This window comes from Cucurbita pepo, chromosome 2 (assembly GCF_057944985.1).
Source record: "Cucurbita pepo subsp. pepo isolate OVF chromosome 2, ASM5794498v1, whole genome shotgun sequence".
NCBI lineage: Eukaryota > Viridiplantae > Streptophyta > Magnoliopsida > Cucurbitales > Cucurbitaceae > Cucurbita > Cucurbita pepo.
This window is the reverse complement of record NC_141799.1, coordinates 14,296,588-14,319,279: the sequence shown is the minus strand read 5'-3', so window position 1 is coordinate 14,319,279 and position 22,692 is coordinate 14,296,588. Positions and strand designations below refer to the sequence as shown.

At 35.7% G+C, this 22,692-nt stretch overlaps 4 protein-coding genes across 5 annotated transcripts; all 4 read left to right on the top strand.

The window, feature by feature from the left end:
* Positions 1 to 4,010: 4,010 nt before the first annotated feature.
* LOC111789071 (uncharacterized) lies at positions 4,011 to 5,809 on the top strand. The gene is made up of 2 exons (XM_023669711.2): positions 4,011 to 4,449; positions 4,992 to 5,809. Exons 1-2 carry the CDS (start codon positions 4,116 to 4,118, stop codon positions 5,522 to 5,524), a joined length of 867 nt encoding a protein of 288 aa, XP_023525479.2. The 5' UTR covers positions 4,011 to 4,115; the 3' UTR covers positions 5,525 to 5,809.
* A 2,864-nt stretch (positions 5,810 to 8,673) lies between these two features.
* On the top strand, positions 8,674 to 11,117 carry LOC111789372 (protein trichome birefringence-like 19). Its single transcript, XM_023670123.2, has 2 exons — positions 8,674 to 9,242; positions 10,160 to 11,117. The coding sequence occupies exons 1-2, from the start codon at positions 8,712 to 8,714 to the stop codon at positions 10,970 to 10,972; spliced, it is 1,344 nt and encodes a 447-aa protein (XP_023525891.2). The 5' UTR covers positions 8,674 to 8,711; the 3' UTR covers positions 10,973 to 11,117.
* A 960-nt stretch (positions 11,118 to 12,077) lies between these two features.
* LOC111788863 (uncharacterized) lies at positions 12,078 to 14,951 on the top strand. 2 transcript variants are annotated; one of them, XM_023669420.2, is made up of 9 exons: positions 12,079 to 12,363; positions 13,045 to 13,156; positions 13,263 to 13,363; positions 13,496 to 13,621; positions 13,695 to 13,815; positions 13,904 to 13,988; positions 14,194 to 14,307; positions 14,394 to 14,433; positions 14,549 to 14,951. In XM_023669420.2, the coding sequence occupies exons 1-9, from the start codon at positions 12,187 to 12,189 to the stop codon at positions 14,699 to 14,701; spliced, it is 1,029 nt and encodes a 342-aa protein (XP_023525188.2). In that variant the 5' UTR covers positions 12,079 to 12,186; the 3' UTR covers positions 14,702 to 14,951. The 2 variants fall into 2 exon arrangements, with proteins under 2 accessions (XP_086977257.1, XP_023525188.2); XM_087121131.1 differs by lacking the exon at positions 13,695 to 13,815 and having other exon boundaries at positions 12,078 to 12,363; positions 13,858 to 13,988.
* Positions 14,952 to 15,819: 868 nt separating this feature from the next.
* On the top strand, positions 15,820 to 21,035 carry LOC111789343 (isoprenylcysteine alpha-carbonyl methylesterase ICME). The gene is made up of 11 exons (XM_087121710.1): positions 15,820 to 16,236; positions 16,642 to 16,718; positions 17,305 to 17,374; positions 17,472 to 17,552; positions 17,977 to 18,051; positions 18,564 to 18,665; positions 18,746 to 18,886; positions 19,651 to 19,716; positions 19,812 to 19,955; positions 20,379 to 20,469; positions 20,590 to 21,035. Exons 1-11 carry the CDS (start codon positions 15,965 to 15,967, stop codon positions 20,749 to 20,751), a joined length of 1,281 nt encoding a protein of 426 aa, XP_086977836.1. The 5' UTR covers positions 15,820 to 15,964; the 3' UTR covers positions 20,752 to 21,035.
* Positions 21,036 to 22,692: the final 1,657 nt, after the last annotated feature.

Below are 22,692 nucleotides of genomic sequence, written 5' to 3'. Positions count from 1 at the left end.
TTCCCAAAAGGCCTCGTACCAATGGAAAGAGTATTTATGGATTATAAACCCATGATCATTTCCTAAACTAGCCGATGTGGAACTTTCATCATCCAACGGACTATAGGTAATTCCACGGTAGACTCAAGTTACAATCTTATAAACAATTCGACATCCATAATTTATTTAGTGGGTTTCAACTAGAATTTAATGAAAAATATTTTTGGAGCATAATTATTCAACATTTATCTGTTAACCATCTAAATTTTTTCCCTAAAATATCTACCTCTGTTTTCTAAAACATCTAGATATCTTTTGCAAAATCTCTACTAAAACAAATATATAATGCACCCTGTTGAAAAAAAGAACAAGAAATATGCATGTTGTTGATATAGATAGTTGTTGGACGATGAAAGTCCCACGTCGACTAATTTAGGGAATGATCATGGGTTTAGGGAAGCTCAAAGCAAAGTCATAAGAGCTTATGCTCAAAGTGGACAATATCATACAATTGTGGAGAGTCGTGTTCATCTAACATAGTATTAGAGCTAACAACTGGTATCGATGCTAACAACATGGTATCGGGGTCATGCCCTAAACTTAGTCGTTCCAATAGATTGGTAAATTTTCAAATGTCAAACAAAGGACTCCAAAAGAAAAAGGAGTCAAGCCTCCTCAAAGGCACAAAGGCAGTCAAAATGACTAAGACTCCAAAAGAGTCGAGCCTCGATTAAAGGGAGGCGTGCTTTGTTCGAGGGGAGGTGTTGGATGATGAAAAGCCCAAATCAATGTCACGAGAGCTTGTGGTGAGAGGGGACAATATCATACCATCGTGGAGAGTGGTGTTCGTCTAACAATAGTAACTTCATTTTATTTAAGATCACTTTGATTCATTCATGCATCTCTAATTTACTCGGGAGAAAAAAAAAATCAAAAAAGTGAATTTAATGAATAAATTCTACGACGGTTCATGGATGCAAAGTGATTAAAGTTGGATTTTCTTTTTAGGAGAAATCTTAATGTAAGGCTCATACAAAGTTTGGAAGATGGCATCCACCAAATTCACATCAATGTCCAAACAACTGCCACGTCACCATTTTTTTCTTAGTGGTACACGTCATCAACCTTATTATTCATTAAAATACAAAAATTATAATATCATACTTTATATGTAAAGCGTTTAAAGATGACCAAATGAACCTAAAATCATTATTTAAAAATTAATAAATATATTTGTCTCAACAATTAATTAATTTTAAAATAGTTTTTCTTTTTCCTTTTATTTTTTGGGTTAAATTTGGTCAATTAAAGAATAAGACGGCGGGTACAGCATGATCGTTCACAGGAGTTAGTAACCGAAATAATTTTTTTTTTTTATATATAATTTTAGTCTTTTAGTTTTAAATTTTTAATTAATAAACCCTTAAAAAAAAAATCATTATCCTTTTATTCTTTGACAATTGTCTGAAAAATATATGTTTTGAAAATTCTTGATTTCCTTTATGAGTTTCATCATTTTATTTTTATTCCTATTTTAAAATTCTTATATATCTATTTAAAAGGTTAATATTTTTATTTTATGATTGAAATAAAAAAAATATATTATTATTCAGACGATTATTTATCTCTAGTTTAAAGTCTAGATGATACATTCTCTAGCACTAACAATAGTTTTCGAAATATCTTATGCAAAACGTGGTTAGAGGTCAGACTATACTATTTTAAATTAACTGATTAAACAAGTGTCATATAGCCTCTCATGAATACAACTAAAAGAATCCTATTAGCAAATATGTTTTAAGACATGTTTTTACAAAATCAGAATGTTTGGTTCTCTTTTCCAATCAGAAACTTCTTATTATACTTTTGCGGAACAGAGGCAGCTACATAAACATAAAGAAGAGAGAGAAAGAAGAGAGAGAATCAGAGAGCATAAGTTTTTGAAGAGGGAGAATCTGCGATTTTCATGGTCTGTTGGATGAGCTTTTGGGCCTTTCTGCTTCTGATTTCAACTCGCATGCTTTCACTTTTCTCCATCTTATCGTAACTATCTGTGGCCTTCTTCATCTTCAACGACTTCATGATTTTTGCCTTCAAATTCACCACTAACCTCTTCATGATTTCTTCCCTTCACAAAAATGGCAGAACAAGAGAGAGAAAGGGAGAGAAGAGAGAGAAGTAGTAGACCAAGAATTTCAGAATGAAATTGAAACAAAAATATGTGGGTTTTACAACCAACAGAAGAGACCACTCCACACTTAATTATAACTTCCAAACCACACAACTTTTCTGCCCCCCAAAATTTTTAAATATTACTTTATTCCATTTACTGCCCCCATCAATACACAGGCTTTTATCTTCCCTTCCATTATTTTTTTTTATGGTAAAAAATAAAATATTAATTCTTATTTTGTTTTCCGAGTTAATCAGGTGGACCCCACAAAAAAAAATAGTCAACCAACAAACTGAACAGAGTTTTCTATTATTCAAAAATTCAACCCAACCAAAATCGAAAAAAAACTAACACAACCCAACTTTTATAATTCACAACCCAACTTTTATAATTTGAGTTGGATAGTCCGGATTAGCCAAATAATCAATTATGGAAACACCCTAATTACTTATAGTTGAAAGCTTTTGCACGTCCAAAAAAAAATACTATCTCATTTCCCTCGTATTTCGAGATTTTTTTTTTTTTTAATAATTTCCGACTCTTATCTTGTAATTAGTCTAATCTAAATTTTTTATAGAGACGGAGAATGATTTAGAAAGCAAAGAGGAAGGAGTGGATGAAAACTCGGTTAAAGATAATATTGCAATGACGACACACTTCGAGCTTAAGAAATCTATAGAGCCACACATGAGACTATACCTAAAATTCTTATCCAAAGAATAAAATAAATATTTTTTTTAGAGATATTTAATAGAGTATAGAAATTGCTCCCAAAAAAACAAAAATACACATATTAATCTTAATAAAATATTTTAAAACTATATACTTTTCTTTATTGTTTGAAATATTTAAATGTTTTAAACATATTAAATATTATTAAAGTTTAAAATTTTGGCTTTAAGTCAGTTTAAAAAAATACTCACTAAATTAAAATATTATAATCCAAACTTTAATCTAATCAGAATCCACTCCTAAATAATTTATTTATTTATTTTCAAAGAAAAAAAATAGAAAATAATAATAAAAATTAAATACGTCACATTCATTGTCTATAAAAATACAAAAATAGTTTTAAATGAGAAAAAGTTAATAAAAAATTATATCACAGTGTCATGTTCCTCGCAACTTGTAAAGGAGGAATTATCCTCTGCGAAAGCGTCTACATATCTATTTGGACATCCAACTAGATGGACGGTCCTTATTTTTCCTTAAATTACAATAAAAAATGTATATTTTAAATTCTTTTCCATATACTTTTTAATTTTTCAATTAGGTAAGATTTTAATGTTTTTTTTGGTAACTTTATACTTTATTATCCATGAAATTTAAGTTAGTTTAATTTTGATGGGAAATTTTCAATTTTCCTTTTAGTTTATTAACTTTTAATTAAATACAATCATTATAAAGACATTTTTATTAAAATTTATGACAAACGGTAATAATTGATATAATTACCTACCAAACTTTTAATTTGAGCCGTTATTGCTGTAAATTAAAAAAAAAAGGGTGATAATTTGCGTTAACAATAATGCCATATTAAAGAGGTATATATTTAAAAATGTCAATTTAAATATGTTAATTATTATTTTAAAAGTCGAGGGTTTAATTTTTATTTATTTGTACGACTAAATGAGAGAATTAAAAGAAATATTTATATAAATATTGTAATTTTGGAAGAAGTAACAGAGGAAATGAAAATTTGATTGAACAAACCAATTTATAATTTTTTAAAAATATAATATTGTATAATTAAACTTTTTTTCTTTCAAAATTGAATTCTAAAAACTAAATTATAAGTTTTAAAATTTTAATTTAACATTTAATTTTTTGGGCCATGAATTTATCTAATTTAAAAAATTCGAGTAAATTGCAACTTCCTCTGCCATCTTCCCCATCGAAACCCTAGCGCCCACAATCCGTGTTGCAAGCCGTAGCCTTCCCTATTCTCCGTCTCTGCTGCGCAATGGTTCAGCCGACAAATCCATCCAAATTGCGATGGGGGGAGCTAGATGACGATGATGGGGATCTCGATTTTCTTCTTCCTCCCAAGCAAGTTATTGGGCCGGACGAAAATGGGTTGAAGAAAACTATTGAGTATCAGTTTAACGAAGATGGAAACAAGGTCAAAATCACGACGACCTCTCGAACGCGCAAGCTTGCTAATGCTCGTCTGAGTAAACATGCCATAGAGCGCCGATCTTGGGCCAAGTTCGGCGATGCTGTTCATGAAGACGTCGGAAGTAGGCTCACTATGGTCTCGACCGAGGAGATTCTTCTCGAGCGTCCTCGTGCTCCTGGTTTGTGTTTAAATAATCTTTATTTTGGTAGTTTTTCGGAATTGCGTGCATTTGATTGGTGTTGCAACTATTTAGTTATAATTTGATTACGGTGTATGCCATTTGTTTCTATGTTGGAGCGCTTTCTTATGGTTACAGTGGTGTTTGATCTTAAGAAAACTCTGGTACTTGCTTACTGGAAATGTTTAAACGTATATGGTTTGTATTTGAAACGGAGAGAATCACCTTTCGATGGTGCGAGGAGATTGATAGACTTTGCAGAACTATGCATATGTTGTATGTTTTATTGGGAATTTCAGGGTTATCTTGTGAATTGAATACTTCTGATTATCAATATTTTTTTTTTTGTTAATAATCCTTGTTATTAAACATGAGAGATTTCTCTGTGCCATTCATTTAACTTCATGGTTATGAAATTTGCTTTTGCACTTCTTACGAGTAATGCTCGAATGTCTTTATACTTTTGATACAATGCTCACATTAATTCTTTATCGGCCAATTGAAACGCATCTTCTTGCCTTGTTTCCTGCAAATGATTACAGGTAGCAAACCAGAGGAGCCAAAGGTTGCTGGAGACCCTCTAGCTCAACTTGGGAAAGGTGGAGCTGTTCTTATGGTCTGCCGAACCTGTGGTAAAAAGGGTGACCACTGGACCTCAAGGTGCCCTTACAAAGACCTGGCATCACAAGCTGATGGATTGGATAAGACTGTTGCACCAGAGGCAACAGCTGCCGCTCCTGGTGCAACAAAGGGAGCGTATGTACCTCCAGGTATGAGAGCAGGGGCAGAGAGGACTGGAACTGACATGAGACGTAGAAATGATGAAAACTCTGTTCGTGTGACCAACCTTTCGGAGGATACTAGAGAGCCTGACTTACTTGAGCTTTTCCGACCTTTTGGTGCTGTTAGCCGAGTTTATGTCGCTGTTGATCAAAAGACTGGCATGAGCAGAGGATTTGGTTTTGTAAACTTTGTGAACCGTGAGGATGCACAAAGAGCAATTAACAAACTCAATGGATATGGTTATGATAATCTCATCCTTAGAGTTGAGTGGGCTACTCCAAGGGCGACTTAAAGGTATGATTTCTCTCTTAAACTCTCTTGTGATTTGCATACTCTTGTAGCTGGATTTTTCTCTCCAACATTTTGTTAATGTTTTCTTGAGATTACTTGAGTCCAGAATGAATCAGTTTTTTGCACCGGTAATTTACATGTAGTGGATTTAATTCAATGACTCTGTGAGTTTACTTATTTGACTGTTTGAAGCTGGGAGAAATAGCAATGTTTTTACGTTTTCATAGCGTGTTAACAGTACAGAAATGAAAATATGTAAATGTAAAGGGAAAACCGTTGCTATTCATTAAGCTTTATACGTTATTGGGCAATATGTTTTGACATGTACATATTTTACAACCTTGAGAAGGCAAGCCATATGCTATGTTCCATCTTTGTTGAGCAGAGATGAGAAGCAATCCTAATTCGGTCTCATTGAATTTGTAGTTTATCTGTTTGAATTTTGAGCCACTGAAATGTCTGGCGAGAACCCAAAAGGGGGGTTGAGAGTTTGAATGGAAGTCTAGTCTAAGGTATTATAGGTGCTTTCGGTAAAGAGAAAATCTCTATCGTAACGTTTACAGGTGCTTTTGGTATAGTAGAGTCTGAAAATCATAAACCAAAATAACATTGCTTATTGAGTAAATTGGTGTGAGTTTAGAAACAGCTTCGAAATTCATTTCGTAAATTACAGCTTCTAAGGTGATAGTTAATATTTCTCTTAGGGTGAAAAGAGGAGTAAGAAAGTGAACTGATTTAGGAAACTAACGCTTCTAAGTAGTGGAAAGGTACATATTACACTCTGCTTGCCTGTTGATGGTTGAGCTAGTTTGTAGGCAATGGCTTGACTAAGAAATTAACAGGAGAATGGCTCAATTAAGGGAGAAGCCATTAGAGCTGTCATTCAAGATTCTCTATGGAAATATTACCTGAACCTCCCCTAAAGCCGTAGTGAGCATAGAACCCTCAAAATTCAGTAAATGGTTCAAACCCAAGTAGCAAAATGTAGTAGTATTCTACATAGTGTCTTGTATCGTCAAGGATTATTATGGTGGTTGTAGATTTGAAGTTAGTGCTATAGGTTCAAACCCAACATAATGCAATGATGATCATCAGGAATAATTGAAGAGATTACAAAATATGACAGCCTTTTAGTTTGATTATGAATGCAGTCTTTTTCAAATAATTGCAGTTTGGTGATGGTCTTTGGATTGATCACCCGTTTTTTTGGGTCTATTATGACATACAGTACTCAAACTTTATGTTATCTCAATTTATCACAACAAGAATGTTTGTTGTTTAGTCATATTAAAGGCCTTCCTTTTGCCAAAGATAAGATTCATGAATTATAGGCTCACAATTGTGATAGTTTGAAGATTGCAATGTTAGAAAGTAGATGCTAGTTTGGTAAATGTTTCATCCAGTCAATGCTAACAGAAAGGAAGAAAGGATACATTCCTTAACCATTAATTGTGTAGAACAATATTTGATTGCATACCGGTGTGTGGGTATCTTCCTACACGACACCATTAAATTTTTACAGCAACGAGATTTTCATCTCTCCAAGTTGTGAAAAAAAATTTAATGGTGGTGTGTAGGAAGATAGCTACACATCAGTAATGATCTCCCAAATTTGTTGCTTTGATTTGAGTTGCTGGACACTTTTTTAAGGTATCTTGGAATTTCCTTGGCAAGAATTGCATCTTTATGAAAGTAAAAGCATCAAAGTTGGTTTGGAAAAAATCAATAATATTTTTGATGCATAATCTTTCTAAAAAGATGAGAAAAACAATCTTCCAAGACATATTTAAACAAATTGTAGTGGGTCGATTACATGTCGCCTAAGGCATCTGATTTTGCTCATTGTTAGCCAAATAATTTGAGTTGATGCTTTAATCAATTTTATTTAGATGTATTTGAGCTAATACAAAAAAGATGGTCCTAAATGATTCATAAGAAATGTTGGATCAAGTGATTCTTAGATAGAGGTGTTCATAGATTTCCCACTTAGATCGGGAACGGGGAGGGATTGTGAAACATTTTCTTTTCTGGTTAGATAAATGGTGCAGGGATGAGATTATATTTTCGGTCCCTACTAATTCCTTGATTTTGTTAACATAAATATATATATATATAAAAGTTAATTTTGAAACTCTAATAGGAATATTTAAACTAATTAAAAATAATAATAAATGAGTGAAAAAAATAATTCTACAAAATTAAAAAATATTATATATTAGTTTTCAGTTAAAAAAACAAAAACAAAGAGTTGAGTCTGAAATTGAAATTGACAATATCGAGAGAAAAAAAAAACTCATATTTGATAATTATTTTCTTTATTTACAATTTATTAATGCATCACTATTTACATTAGATAGGTAAGAACCTTTCGTAGCAGTAAAATACAAAAATCACGTGCCTAAACTTTTTGTTGTCGAATACACATTAATTAAATATCAAAATATTCTCAAGATGCTTAACATTAAAAAAAAAAAAAAAAAAAAGGTAAAAAATTCCGGTGGAAAATCATGTTCACATCAACCCATCACCGACACCTCCAAACCTGTTTTTCACTTTTTCTTTATTCCTCAAAAATAATTTTATTAATTTATTAAAATAACTTAATTTGACCCAAACTTCAAAATTAAATTAACAAAAAATTATTTCTGTCCCAATGTTTTTTTTAGCTAAACAATTAAGACTGAATTTTTTAAATTTAGTTTATATTTATAGTGTTTAAATATAAATTAAAAAATAAAAAAAAGTGTCCCGTCAATAATTTAAATAGTTATATGAAAAATGTTGATTGGCCTACCAAGTTGGACTGATGTGGCCCTTGCCTTTTGGTACTACTCTTCCTATCCACTCTCTATATTAAAAAAAAAAAAAATACATTTAATCTCTCTCCTAACAAATTATTATACCATAATTATCCCTTTAATAATCATTAAATATTTTTTTAAATATTAATTAAACCATAATTTCATATTTTTAGAATTTTAACCTATTTTTCTAATTCTCTCTCTTATTTAATCAATGGACAAATGTGTGTTGTATGATATGACATTATTTGGTATAATAATTAATAATATCATTTTTAATCTTTTAATCTTTAATTATTAGTCACTTTTTTGTTTCTCTCTCTCTGTTTATATATATATATATAATTAATCATTTTCTTGTTGTTCCTCCTGTTTCTCTCTCCAACGATGCTTCAAGTCCAAGCTCCTACCGACCTCCGCCCCGGCAAAAATGGGCAATACAGAACCCTAATGGCGATTTTGGGCGGAGCCCTAGCGCTCTTGATCCTAATCACTATCCCCCTCACTTTCCCTCTCCTCAATTACTCCCTCCTCCTCCTCAAGGCCTCTCTCGAATCCCCCACCTCCGCCGCCTCCTCTGCCTTCCGCCCTCAAATCTTCGCCTCCGGCAACCTTTCCATTTTCTCCGCCCTCCCTTGCGATCTCGCCGTCGGCGAATGGATCCCCAATTCCAACCCTAACGCCGCTCCGCCTTACACCAATGATACCTGCTGGGCCATCCACGAGCACCTCAACTGCCTCAAGTACGGCCGCCCCGACCGCGGATTCCTCCAGTGGCGGTGGCGGCCTGACGGGTGCGAGCTACCTGCGTTTAATCCGGCGCAGTTTCTGGAGCTTATGAGACATAAGGCGTTCGCGTTTGTGGGGGATAATATTGCCAGGAATCACGTTCAATCGCTCATCTGCCTCTTGTCTAAGGTAAATTTCGTTGGAAAAGTTCTTTTTCCCCCCAATTATTTTTTATTTTTATTTAAATTATAAATACTTTATATTATACATCCATTTGGGTAAATCGATGTGTCGGTCACGAATTTTATATTTTACAGACCATATTTAATTTAAATAATTACACATTTTTTTCCAATTTTAGACACGAGATAATAATTTTGATGTGATTTTCTTCCCTTTTTGAAAATTGTGAATTATTTGGTATAGATTTTCTTTGATTGAATTTTTACTTTCTTTTGGAAAATGGTGTTGAAATTTGACTAATTTTTATAAATAATAATGTTTTTTTTTTTTTAAATTTATTTCTCAATTCTTTTCCAAATATTAATGGTAGTTATTTATAAATATTTAAAATGAGTACCATATGGAATATTTTGTTTTAATAACTTGGAGTGTGCCATAAGTCACATAAGATTTTGGAATATTTATATACATATATATATATATATTAATTATTTTAATTTTTGTTAAAAAAAAAGTAGACTTAAAAATATTTAATAAGTTTTTTAATTTTTAATTTTATGTTTAATAGATTTTTTAAATTTTAATTATTTAACACATATCTAAACAATTTATTAGTCATTTTCTACCCACAAACTAGCCATGTGACATTGATCTAAATAATGCATTTAATATTATGAGAATCTTTACAGAGAACAATGACAGTGATTCCATCAAATTTCTCAATATAATTTTTTTTATTTCCTTTATTGAGAATGACGTGGCGAGGAATTCAAATCATTGACTTCTTAATCGAGTTAGATCATCGAGATTAATATCTTTTTTATTTCTATGATTAAAAAGGATTTGGTAGCGATAATTATGAGCACTAATGATGAAAGCAAGCTTGGTTTGTAATAGAACAATGTTGTTTCTTGATTTTTCAGGTGGAGTATCCAATAGATGTTTCACCTAGCAGAGATGAGCACTTCAAGAAATGGAAATACATGTCCTACAACTTCACTATGGCCTTTTTATGGACAACCCATCTCGTCAAATCACAAGAATCATCGACTAAAGGCGTGTTCGATCTGTATTTGGATGAGTTTGATGAAGCATGGACTTCCCAAATACCTGGATTTGATTACGTGATGATCTCGTCCGGCCAATGGTTTCTTCACCCGCTGTATTTCCACGAGAACGGCCGAGTCATCGGCTGCCACGACTGCTTCCTCGACAATGTCACCGAGCTGGGAATCTACCATGGCTATAGAAAGGCCTTCAGAACAGCTTTCAAAGCCATTCTCACCTCAGAGAGCTTCAAGGGCATCACTTACTTGAGGACATTTGCTCCAGCACACTTTGAGAATGGGCCGTGGAATCAAGGAGGGAACTGTTTGAGAACAGAGCCATTCAAGAGTAAAGATTCAGCATTGGAAGGTATGAACTTGGAGCTTTACATGACTCAAATGGAGGAGTTTAGGAGAGCTGAGAGAGAAGGGAGAAAGAAAGGGATTAAGTTCAGGTTGCTTGATACAACGCAACCCATGTGGCTTAGACCAGATGGACACCCGAGTCAATATGGGCATTGGCCTCAGGGGAATGAGAGCTCGTTGTTTAATGATTGTGTTCATTGGTGCCTGCCTGGTCCTATTGACATTTGGAGTGATTTCTTGCTTCACATGGTGAAGTTGGAAGGCATCAGATCAGCTCAAGAGAGAGCTCTGTTGGCTCATCAAACAGAATTGAATCAAAGATGAATTTGGATTTCTTGCTTGTTTTGGTTTTGATTCTTTAATCATTATTTGTTTTCTTCTCAAAACCCATTGCTGTTCATCTGTATTACTACACCTATAAAAATGAAAGAATGAATGACAATAAAACAGTCTATAGAAGTTTGTATCAGATGCATATTCAGTTGCTTTGTGTTGGAGATATCAAGTTTGTTCGATACCAGTAGGAAATGAACATAGCTAGATATCAACTTTCTGTTCATCTAATGAATCCTAATGTACAGATTTGATCTGATGAATAGTCAGTGAGAAATCTCGGTGTGGTTGTTCATAATGAATTTTTGATGAAAATTAGGATGTGCGGAGCTTAAGATGTAGAGCACCAAGGCAGGCCTGAGTAGCATTCTAATTCGACATGCTTAGTCCAAGAGGATTTCAAGCAATGTTAGTCTCAAAGTTGCTGAAACGGTCTAAGTTCACCGTTAGTAGACATTGTCCGCCTTAGCCCATTACGTATAGCTGTACGCCTCACAGTTTTAAACGCGTCTGTTAGAGAGAGAGAGGTTTTCACACCTCACAGTTATGTTAGAGAGAGGTTTTCACACTCTTATAAGGAATGATTCAATCTCCTCTCCAACTGATGTGGGGCTCTGATACAATTTTTAATAGCCTGAACCCACCATTAGCGGATATTGTCCGCTTTGACCCGTTACGTATAGTTGTCAGTCTCACCGTTTTGCTTTGACCCGTTACGTATCGTTGTCAGTCTCACAGTTTAAAAACGTGTATGTTAAGGAGAGGTTTCCACACCCATATAAGAAATGCTTCATTCTCCTTTCCAACAGATATGTGATCTCCGCACCCTTATAAAGAATGCAATCGATTGAGATCTCACAACTACTCTTCAAATTGACGATGCATTTAAAAAATATAGAAAATGAGAAATTCGAATTAAAAGAAAAAAATTAAAATGGGAATATGTAATTATTATGTTTAATCTTATTAAAAAGAAATAGTAATGGATGTATTTGATTTGGATAATGTGACGTAATGAATAAGCGATTAACCGCTAATACAGAAGTTAGCAGCAAACAGATCTTAAACGGTGTCGTATAAATTGCAGCATTCGATGAAATAAAGAACAAGAAGCATCGGCGGTGAGGTGATGATCAGTACCAACGTCAAAAGGTGAAGAAACCAGTCCTCCTCCGTCTTCTCCTTGCAGTTACACACACCGAAAAATGGGGGAAATCAACGAAGAAACTCAGAGGCTTAAGCGAATTGCGGCGGCGACTTACGACTACGACAACGACCCCCGATGGGCCGACTACTGGTCCAACATTCTCATTCCTCCCAACTTGGTTTCTCGCTCCGACGTCACCGATCACTTCAAACGAAAATTCTACCAGCGCTACATCGTCGGTTCTTTCTCTGATCTGTAGTTTGATCGTTAATGTTTGTGAAATGATAAGAGTTAATTGGTTGATTTTTGTTTCTTGTTGAACACCCTTTCTTGGGTTATCTCGAATTTTGTGGTTTGCATTGTCGGGTTTTGTTAATTGCTTGTTTTTGTAAATGGGTATGGTTCTTGTTTTTCTTGTCTGATAGGTATTTCTTGTGCCCAGTTAGTTCTTGAGTTGTGGATTTATTGCGTGATTGTTCTGTAATCTCATTTATCAATCTGTTGATATTGTGAAACTTGCCTCTTCTGGTATGTACTTTGATGTCTTCAGGATTCTTGTTGGTTGACTGGATTTGTTTTCTTGATTGAACAATGTATCTTTAAGCTTTCATCAAGCTTAAACCCTGTTGGGCTTATCTGTTTTCCTGGGTAGTTCGTCATTTTCATACATCAAGGGAATAAGTACACTCTTGTATGTTCATCTGAGGGCCTGTAACGTATCAAGATACTGTTCTTTATGCCTGAGCGATCAGTTAAGCTTCTATTTGATTCTTGGATTAATCATGTTTTGTTGAATGGCTCATTTATATGTCTGTTATCATACCATTTGTTGTAAACATTGGATGAAAAGGCTGATGCCAAAGTTTTTATCATACCATTTGTAGTTTGCTTTAAGTACTGTTATTCAAATATGCAGGATCCTGATCTTGTAGTTGAGACAATGTCTTCCGGCAGTTCATCATTTCAGCCAGGGAGGCAATCAGCACCTTCACCTCCTACAAATGATCAAACTCAGTCACAGAGCTCCGGTATGGGATTTATCGTTAAGAAAGTTGCTGTCCAGAGCGGACTTGCATTGTAGATTACCATGTTTGTTACACGATTTACTAATTGGGTTTCGTTTACACAATGTAGGGTCAACTACAAGAAATTCAGGAACATCGGCAACTACAGGTTCAAATTGGATGTATTTACGCTGGGATCGACATAGGGTTCTTTTTTTGGTCAATGCTTGGGTAAAGTGAAATTCTTCAGCCATACTAATATTTAGAAGTGTGTCAAGTAGACCTCTTAAGAATTAGACTTTATTTGCAGAATCAAGTCGGGTTTATCGAACCTTACGAGTTGCCATTCGTTATTTCCTGTAGGTGTTTCTCTTGTCATCGTTGGCAGTGATACCAATGGTTCCCAGAAACATTTCACATAGGGCGTATCAGATTTCTCTTATGGGCACTGCATGCTCCTCTCTATTCACCTTGTTCATTACTTGTGGGGTAAGTTTTTTGGTCAAGTAACAATTGCCTTCTAGTATACCTCAAGGTTCGTCTGACCTGTTTTATCTAGCAGACACCCAGGTCGTTCGATATGCAGGCTTTGGAAGTTTACTTCCGACCTGTCGTTGCAACAAAAGCTCTCGTCTACCTTATTTACTCCATTACCTTTGTAGCTTCAAATCTTTTCCTTAAACGTATAGCTGCTTTGCCTTTTACCCTTGTCTAACTTTATGCAGTTTTTGCTCAGTTATGCATGGTATAACGCTTTCTCCCTCGTTACAGTTGCTTTAATTCCGATTATATGCGTAGCTGTTGAGCAGATTGCCAAGTACGTTCGGCATAATTTCCCCCGATCTGCCTTCTACAGGTAAAGTGGCAAGGTTTCTCTCAAGTTAAGTTGAGATTGGCTTAATCTGAGTATATGAACACAAAATAACTCATTTTGTTCTTAGTTTTCTCTATATAACTGAGCTGTGCTTGAACTTTCTTCACTTAATGATTACCATATATTTAGATTTGAATTTCACTTTCTGTGTGGATTGGAGCACTCATTGATCTGTTTGGTTGCTTAGGAAATGCTTGGAGCGGCCTTGTGCTTGGGTGGAATCAAATACAATCACACTTTGTCTTCTGTCTTCAAATGTTGAGATCGCACTGGGTTTCCTTCTGATCATCTCCTTATTCACGTCAGTTCCTCGTCGTCGTCTTTTTCGTTTCCATCATTAACAATCATTTCATTCTGTAAATCCATCGCCTCGGTTTCTCTATGCAGATGGCAGCGAAACTTCGTGCAAACATTCATGTACTGGCAGGTTGGTTCCTTCTGTCTCTCGTTTGGCTTGCACGAAACAGCAGCGTAGCTAACTCGAGCACACCCATTTCAGAGAATCAATGGTACTAACTTCCTTGAAACTGTGTGGTTTGCAGCTACTGAAGCTGATGTATCACTTCCCCATGACTGCTGGGTATCATCAGAGTGCGTGGGCTAAGATTGGGAGAAAAGTTAATCCATTTGTGGGCAGATTTCTCCCATTTTTGAAGCCTTTACTTTCTGCAGCTCAAAGATGGTGGCTCAGGTAGAGAAACCAAGAATAAGAAAGTGGTTTCTGTTAGTTTGCATTTAGTTTACTGAATATATTCATTGTTTCTTAGAAGATAGTCACATATTCATGACAGAAGCTGCCCACATGAACGAACCCTGTTGATTTGGGGTTTTTGTATGCATATTATGAAAGCAGGGCAGGACTACTTGTTATGAATTATGATATTACTTTAGCAACTGAGATTTGTGATGATAATATGATATATATATACAACCTTTCAAGAATTAGACTATATATCAAATATTCAATTAACAAAGCTATAATATTCAATTCAAGTGATATTAATTCTATGGTTGCAGTGATACCAACCATTGGTTATTGAATGGTGTTGGGCTCGCCATTTCAGTATGTCATAGACATCAATATCATATTCTAAATATTTTCTCTCCACAATTTCACATTCTTTTTTAAATAAAAAAAGGTATTTTTAAAAGAAAACAAAAAGTCGAGCTCAATCTACAAAATTAGGGTGTACATGGGTCGGGTTTTGTTGGATTGAGTAAATTTTTAAGATCGACTCAATATTTTTTATCAACCATTTGTTTTCAAGAATGAAACTCAAAGGAATTGACAGGGGCCCGCACAAGCGGTGGAGAATGTGGTTTAATTTGATGCAAAGTGAAGAACTTTACCAGGGCTTGACATACCGCGAATCCTCTTGAAAGAGGGGTGCCCTCGGGAACGTGGATAGGTGGTGCATGGCCTTCGTCAGCTCGTGCCGTAAGGTGTTGGGTTAAGTCCCGCAACAAGCGCAACCCTCGTGTTTAGTTGCCAACCGTTGAGGTTGGCACCCTGAGCAGACTGTCGGTGATAAGTCGGAGAAGGTGAGGATGACGTCAAGTCATCATGCCCCTTATGCTCTGGGCAATACACGTGCTACAATGTTGGGACAAAGGGTCGTGATCCGGCGAGGGTGAGCTAACTCCAAAAACTTGAAAATTTTTAAACCAAAAACTGATATCACTGGACAGATAGTTATTCGGTATGCCACGTAAGCACCACGCGGCAATCTGACTGTAATTTTGAAGCTTTGATTTGTTTTATTATTTAAATTCGTTACGCAAAAACACATCACCAATTTGCAAATACAAAATGGAACCTGACAGCTTTCGAATGTGCCATTCAAGCAAAAATCCAAGGTGGATCAGACCACTGATCTTGAAAAAAACGCGTTCATTTTTCAATTCTGAATCTCAGAATCGGCTTCGATCCCTTCGCTTCTCATCTCCTACGGCCGTCCATGGCGGCTACGGCTGACCGGCTCCGCCCTGTCGTGACGTTTGCCGGCCAGGGGATTCGGTTTGATCAGGATTCGGCGGAGACTCCCCCTCTGCTCTCTAGGATGTTGTCTTATCCGATTGGGATTATTCACCACCAGTTGAGCCGCCGTCTCGGTGCCGGGAAGCCACAACCACCGCGGCGTCAGCAGTCTTTTAGTCGAGATTTTGGTCATGCTGCTGCGGAGACCGTTCTTGTTACTCGATTGAGCTTCACTCTCCTTCGATCTCTTGGGTAATGTGGAAATGGATTCTCTCTCCTCTCTCTTAACACTTGTACGCATTGCGAACTCATGCACATATGCCGATTATTTGGATTTCGAAAACCTTAACGTGAATTCGCAGCTGGTTTTGAAGTCCTACAAAGATGCCAATTCTTATTTCTATTCCTGTTTTATTTACTCTTTGTTCCCTGAGGAAAGGAAATGGAAAGGATTTGTAGTTCGTAGCTTGAAATTTTACGCCGTCTGCTCTGAGGGAATACTTTAATCATGAAATCCCTTATTTTATTAATTTCGTTTGTTCGAACTTGAGAATCTGCAAAAAATTTAATTAATCATGGAATCTCTACATCATATTAGTTTTGCTCTTTCAGTGAGCTCTTCCTCTCGCTATATCATGATCCCTTCTTTTCATTCAGGGTAGGGTACCGGTGGATTGTAAGATTAACTGCACTTGCAGTGTATGCCATTCTTCTTATGCCCGGTTTTCTTCAAGGTATTTGTTGCATAGCATATTCGCTTTGAACATTCCGTCTTTTCCCTGTAAATGATTCTGGGGTAGAGTTTTTATTGTACAAGTTGCAAATTAAAGCACTCTTAGAAGCCTCTGCTCAAATTAGTCTTGATTTCCTCCCAAGCCTCTTGAAGTTCGTAAGAGGCCGTGCCTTCCTCGCTAACTTCTTAATAACACTCTTCTGGGCTATCATTTTTGTAATTTGAGTAAACTCACTCGAACAATGGTCATGTTTTATAATACTTAGCCTAATGAAACTTTTACTGTATGAATACTCTAGTTAGGGACCTCTAAGCAAGGGGGTCTAGGTTTACATTGTTTAAATTTTCTGTAAAGTAGCATTTTGTGCACTTCTGTCCATGGATATGCGAGCACACAATCTGTAATACTTGCCTTCATTTTCAACATTTTCATGACATTCTGAAATAAGAAATTACCGTGCCCTCGTATTGCTGTTGCCATCTCAATTTACTGAAATTTTGATCAAAATATTATTATTGGAAAAGTTCCCGCATGAATGCTTGTACTGGATAAATGGGCGTATCTGATTTCCTTTCATTTACAACAGTTATGTATGATTATTTCTTCTCAAGTCAGATTCGGAGGAATATTATTTATGGAAATCAACCAAGAAATTGGTAGGTGTTCTCCTTGGACAGGTAATTGTTATGTTTGTTTTTTCACTCTGACCCCTTATCTAAACCATTTTTCTTCTTCTTTTGAGTGATGTTTCAGCTTGGATTTGTATTTACCTACAAATACTGATGAAAAAAAACCAGTCGTGATATTTGTTAGTGGCGGAGCTTGGATTATTGGGTGAGTGATCCGACGTTGATGGCATTTTGCTAGTCCATCCTGAAAAGGATTTTGGTATTGGCTTCATTCAGCTCTTAAAAACCTCTTCTTCATAAGCTATAAAATTTTATACTACAATACATTAGTCCATATTATTATTAATCAATCAAGAAATCGTGATGATATCTAGTCAAGATCCTTAGGAGTTCTATTCCTTTCCAACCACATTTTGTCCATGAGGACTATAGTTGCAATAACCATAAGATTTCTTTTTGTGTGTTAATGGCAACTCTTATGAATTATGACGAACTAAAATGGCCAAATCACCTTCATGTACCAACTTAACAAGTTGATTTGTGTAACTATCTATTCATGGAAGCTTCTTTTGCTTCTTAATGGCAATACAATTTTGACGGTTATTTTCTAATGTTTATTAATGATTCAGGAATAAAGCATGGGGAGCTCTTTTAGGAATGCAGTTGGCAGAGAGAGATGTCATTGTAGCGTCAATTGACTATAGGTAATGCATTATGTTCAAACATTATCATGGTGAACTCAGTGAGGCTACTTTAGTTCAAAGAAGGAAGAAAACTTACTAGTCCTGGAAATTGTTCTCTGTTAGCTCTTTTTACTAGTCCTGTAAGAAACTTGTCTGAATACCATGTGTCAATCTAAGACACTCTGATGTTTGTGGTCATGGGTAGGATACTTGTTATCCCAATAGATATATATATATCAAATCTAGTCTTTGAGTCTGACACTTGCTAATCACGTACCAAACATTTGTTAAGCATAATAAGTGGGCATAGATAATAATATATGACAAGAATAATAAATTTTGAGTGTGTGATTCATCAAACTCTAGTTTAATAAACGTGTCCTCGCCATATCATATCCATAGCTTCGGTGCCATGTGTCTGTATGCATGCTTCCAAGATGTCAAATGATCAATTTGAATCAGTCAACTCTGTGGTCAGAAGTATATGCATCTACTAGAGTTTGTCTCTTAATCTGTGAACTTTCTACTTGCAGAAATTTCCCGCAGGGTACCATTAGTGACATGGTGACAGATGTTTCTCAAGGGATCTCATTTGTCTGCAAAAATATAGCAGACTATGGAGGAGATCCGGACAGGTAACTGGATAATTTCTTCATTTTCTCATGCCCGCCATATGTTCACTATCTTATTACTTTATTTTGCCCTCTCTGAATAGAATCTTTCTAATGGGACAATCAGCTGGTGCACATATTTCCGTTTGTGCCCTCTTGGAGCAAGCAATCAAAGAAGCTGGAAAAGGAGAGAGCGTAGATTGGAGTGTTTCCCAAATGAAAGCTTATTTTGGTTTATCTGGAGGGTAAATTTCTTCCCTTTTTTCATTCTTATGGAATTTAAGGGATTCCCAGGAATTATGTGATTCGGCTACAATTGAATAGCATGCTTTCCCGTTGAGACGAATAAGGAAGAGAAAATGTTGAACCATAACAATGCTCGTTCTTACTTTTCCTAGATTTGTGCAATAAAAAGGCTGGTTGTTGCTAATTAATGGTCCTAATACTGAATTTAACCTCTCAACCTCTCATCTCTGGAGCTCTAACAACAAATCCCTCCCCTTTGGGCTTCGATAAATTCTATGATCATGTTTTTTTATTGGCTCTTGGCTGGTGTAAATGCTTTTACTTTACTTTCACAGAGTATGGCTTAAGGGACCCCATGAAAAACTGAAAGGACTTTCTATGACCTGTTGGTTGGTCCTTTTTCATGTCAATGGTCTACATGTCCTGCAACTCCTCTCAAATTCATTGTTATCTATATGAGGAGTCAAGGCAAATGCCTTGCACTCTATACATTTTAAAAGTTGAGGACCATACATTTTAGGATTGAATTTCACAAACAGATCATTAGTTAAAATGTAATCATAGTATTCTTGCTCGAAAGTAGTTGAAACATCTTTAATTGACCATTGATTTTCATATTCATTTCGTTACTAATGCTTCTATCATAGGCTGCCCTTTCCCATTTAGAAAATCCTAGTTATGATTACTAAAGCAATTTTCTTTCTTGTCTGGCTCATGCATAAGGACCCTGTACTGAAGTTTCCTTTTCTGAATTCTGTGGCAGTTATAACTTGTCAAAACTAGTTGAGCACTTCGATAGTCGGGGTCTATATCGTTCTCTCTTTTTGAGGTAGGTCCTAAATGTCATGTTTCTCTTCATTAACGGACTGATTGACGTCAACTTATTCTTCTTCAACTTCAATTTATGTCACCGTGTGTCTGTAGCATAATGGAAGGTGAAGAATCTTTGGCCCAATTTTCCCCTGAAATAAGAATCCAAGATCCTAGCATCAGAGATGCTGTATCCAGCTTACCTCCTTTCGTTCTTTTTCATGGTACTGGTGATTACTCAATCCCATCGGATGCCAGGTTAGTGCGTTTCTCTTATTGAATTGATATTAGATGAGTGCTCATCAACTATTCTCATGTCACCTTTCTTTACACTTAAGTCACCTATTATCTCAAATTATGGAATGGTGAAGTGTTGCAATCTTTAATCTTGCACAATGTATGTTAGTAGTGTACAATATGTACTTGGCATGGAAGGAAAAAACTCATGCTAGGCCTTCTATTTATCCGGACTCTCACAGCTTGTCTGAAATCAAATAATAGATGCTTGCTAACAAGCTCCTGCTCTCATACGAGTATATAAATTATGTATAGCTATGAAATCAGTAAAAATTAAAAAGGTCCAATTATGCTCTACATGTGCTGCTCCCAATTTCAAGAATCACTTGGGCATCAAAAATAGAATCCTATTCTCATGGTCGGATGCTAATTTCAAATTTGCAGTAAAACTTTTGTGGAGACACTCCGAAAAGTAGGGGCACAAGCTAACTTATTTCTCTACGAGGGAAAAACTCATACAGATTTGTTCCTTCAGGTAAGCCGACCTTCAAAGCTCTGTCGTATCTTTTGTTCATCTTCTACTTGGGAAGATGAGAGATCGCAGCTGGCATCACTAAACAAAGTCATTTTGTGAAACTTCTGATGATATTTGCAGGATCCTTTTCGTGGAGGCAGTTATGAACTTTTTGATCAACTAGTTGCCATATTACATGCCGGCGACGAGGAAGCTCTTGCAAAGGATTCCATGGCACCGCCAAAACCGCGTCTTATTCCAGAGGTTCTGATAAGATTGGCACGAATGGTTAGCCCTTTCTGAAGCCCTCCTCGTTTCTTTATGCTTTTCACAAACAAATGACATCAAAATATTACCATTCTGTTCGCCATGTGCTATTGACTATATGTATAATCGTAGTATGCTTTGGAAGCTCCTGAATCCAGTCTGCAATTGTAGTTGCAGCAGAGCATTCAAAACTTCTATTCCTTTAATTGTGTAGCATTATTATTGGTATTTGTAGCGCGTTTAGAAGTAGCAAGCCTAAGATTACCCATTGATTATGTTGTATTATTGTTTGAATACTTCATACCAATTCGTTTATTCAATTTCGAATGTGCAATGTTCTAGTACAAGACATTCATCTAGAGGTTGTTATCGTCGAGAGTTAACTAGGTCATCATCGTCTTCCTCACTCGTACTAGACTAAGATGATCTAAAAGGTTTTAAGGGCAGGCAAACCATAAGAGTATGTAATAAATCTACAATTGGCTCATAAATTGACCAAGTTTCAAAGCATTTCATTACATTTTAGTTTTGTAGACATTCATCCATCTTTATTTCAATACATTTCATTTTCAAACTATATTTCTTTAGAAAAAAAAAGTACAAGCTTAAAGAAGAGAAGTACAATCTTTAATTTTGCTGATGCATTTCATGATCATACCTGGAGAACATAGATATAAGAACCATTCCCTATGTTCATATATATATATATATATAGCTTCTGCCCATTTGAGTTGATTGAATGAACTCAACTAGGTATTGTATCAGGACCAGAGGCTCCAGTCCTCTTCCAACTTTCAAACATTTCTATATTAATATCAAACACCGCACCTCTACATGCTTTTGTTCTTGTCTGGTTTTTTTTCTTTTGCAGCTTTCCTCATTCTGTTTCTCCACATAACATTCTCTCTCTCCTTCTTTATTGTTCTTTTTCTCTCTCTAGATTGTTTCATTTCATGATACCTTTGCATGTCTACATGCTGTGTTTCTTGTCTGGTTTTTTTTTTTTTCCACGTTTTCATCTTCTTTTTAGAGTAGGCTAATGTAATTTTACAGAGACATCATATGAAAGGTATATATATGGGATGGATTTGACCATTGTCTGAATCAGTGGATTTGCTTTTGGCAGTAAAATTTTCTGTTTGTTTCCTGGGAATCGGTGAAAGAAAACAGTGTGTAACATTGATCATCTCATCCCAATTGTGTTCTCTGTACTGCTAAAATTTAAAAACTTTGTCTTCTTTTGTTTCTTTCTTTCTAAAATTCAGTTGAGATTTGACAATGTTTTTGAGAAGTGGGAAAAAGGGTTAATAGTAACTGCAGCGGTGTAGCCGGCTGGGTAAGCGGTTGGCCGAATACGTCTTCAGCGGGCGGCGGGTATGGGTCACAGGGGTGGGTCTGGTGTGGTCTGGGTGTGGGGGCCTGGTGGGTTCAAGTTGCAGTCTTCGGGAATGGATCAATTCCAGACGTAAGGCAGCAGACTTCTCAGATTGTGAGTCAAATCGTCGGATGTCGACGGCCGGCAGTCCGGTTTATTAAAATAGGATTTGCCGATTTGGGAGGGAGGAACTCGAACTAGAAACCCTACAAGAGACGGAAAAATGAAGAAGGTCTGGGTTGCTGCCACGTGGCAGGTAGGATGAAATGCACGGTTATGATGAACAACTTTTTCCTCCCTTTTCCTTTTTTTAAATTAAATTTTAGTCATTTATAATTAAAAAAAAATTATAATTTAATCCAAAAATAAAAAAAATATGTGGGATCCCACTAAGGGAGCGAATGTGTTTTAAAATTTGTAGACATTTTTTGGTAGACACGTTTTTAAACTGAAAAATTGTGAGGCTAACGACGATATGTAATATACCAAAGTGGATAATATTTGCATCGATAGGCTTGATCTCTTATAGGGTAAGATCTTACTGTGTTCAAGTCATAAAATCAACGATAGGCTTGGGTTCTTATCGGGTAAGATCTTATTGT

Coding starts and splice junctions, on each gene's coding strand:
- LOC111789372 (XM_023670123.2), top strand. CDS start 8,712: ATGCTTCAAGTCCAAGCTCCTACCGACCTCCGCCCCGGCAAAAATGGG. Junction 9,243..10,159: donor TCATCTGCCTCTTGTCTAAG/GTAAATTTCGTT, acceptor TTGATTTTTCAG/GTGGAGTATCCAATAGATGT.
- LOC111788863 (XM_023669420.2), top strand. CDS start 12,187: ATGGGGGAAATCAACGAAGAAACTCAGAGGCTTAAGCGAATTGCGGCG. Junction 13,989..14,193: donor CCCCGATCTGCCTTCTACAG/GTAAAGTGGCAA, acceptor TTGGTTGCTTAG/GAAATGCTTGGAGCGGCCTT. Junction 14,308..14,393: donor CTGATCATCTCCTTATTCAC/GTCAGTTCCTCG, acceptor TTCTCTATGCAG/ATGGCAGCGAAACTTCGTGC.
- LOC111789071 (XM_023669711.2), top strand. CDS start 4,116: ATGGTTCAGCCGACAAATCCATCCAAATTGCGATGGGGGGAGCTAGAT. Junction 4,450..4,991: donor CGAGCGTCCTCGTGCTCCTG/GTTTGTGTTTAA, acceptor AAATGATTACAG/GTAGCAAACCAGAGGAGCCA.
- LOC111789343 (XM_087121710.1), top strand. CDS start 15,965: ATGGCGGCTACGGCTGACCGGCTCCGCCCTGTCGTGACGTTTGCCGGC. Junction 18,052..18,563: donor GTAGCGTCAATTGACTATAG/GTAATGCATTAT, acceptor TTCTACTTGCAG/AAATTTCCCGCAGGGTACCA. Junction 19,956..20,378: donor TCAATCCCATCGGATGCCAG/GTTAGTGCGTTT, acceptor TCAAATTTGCAG/TAAAACTTTTGTGGAGACAC.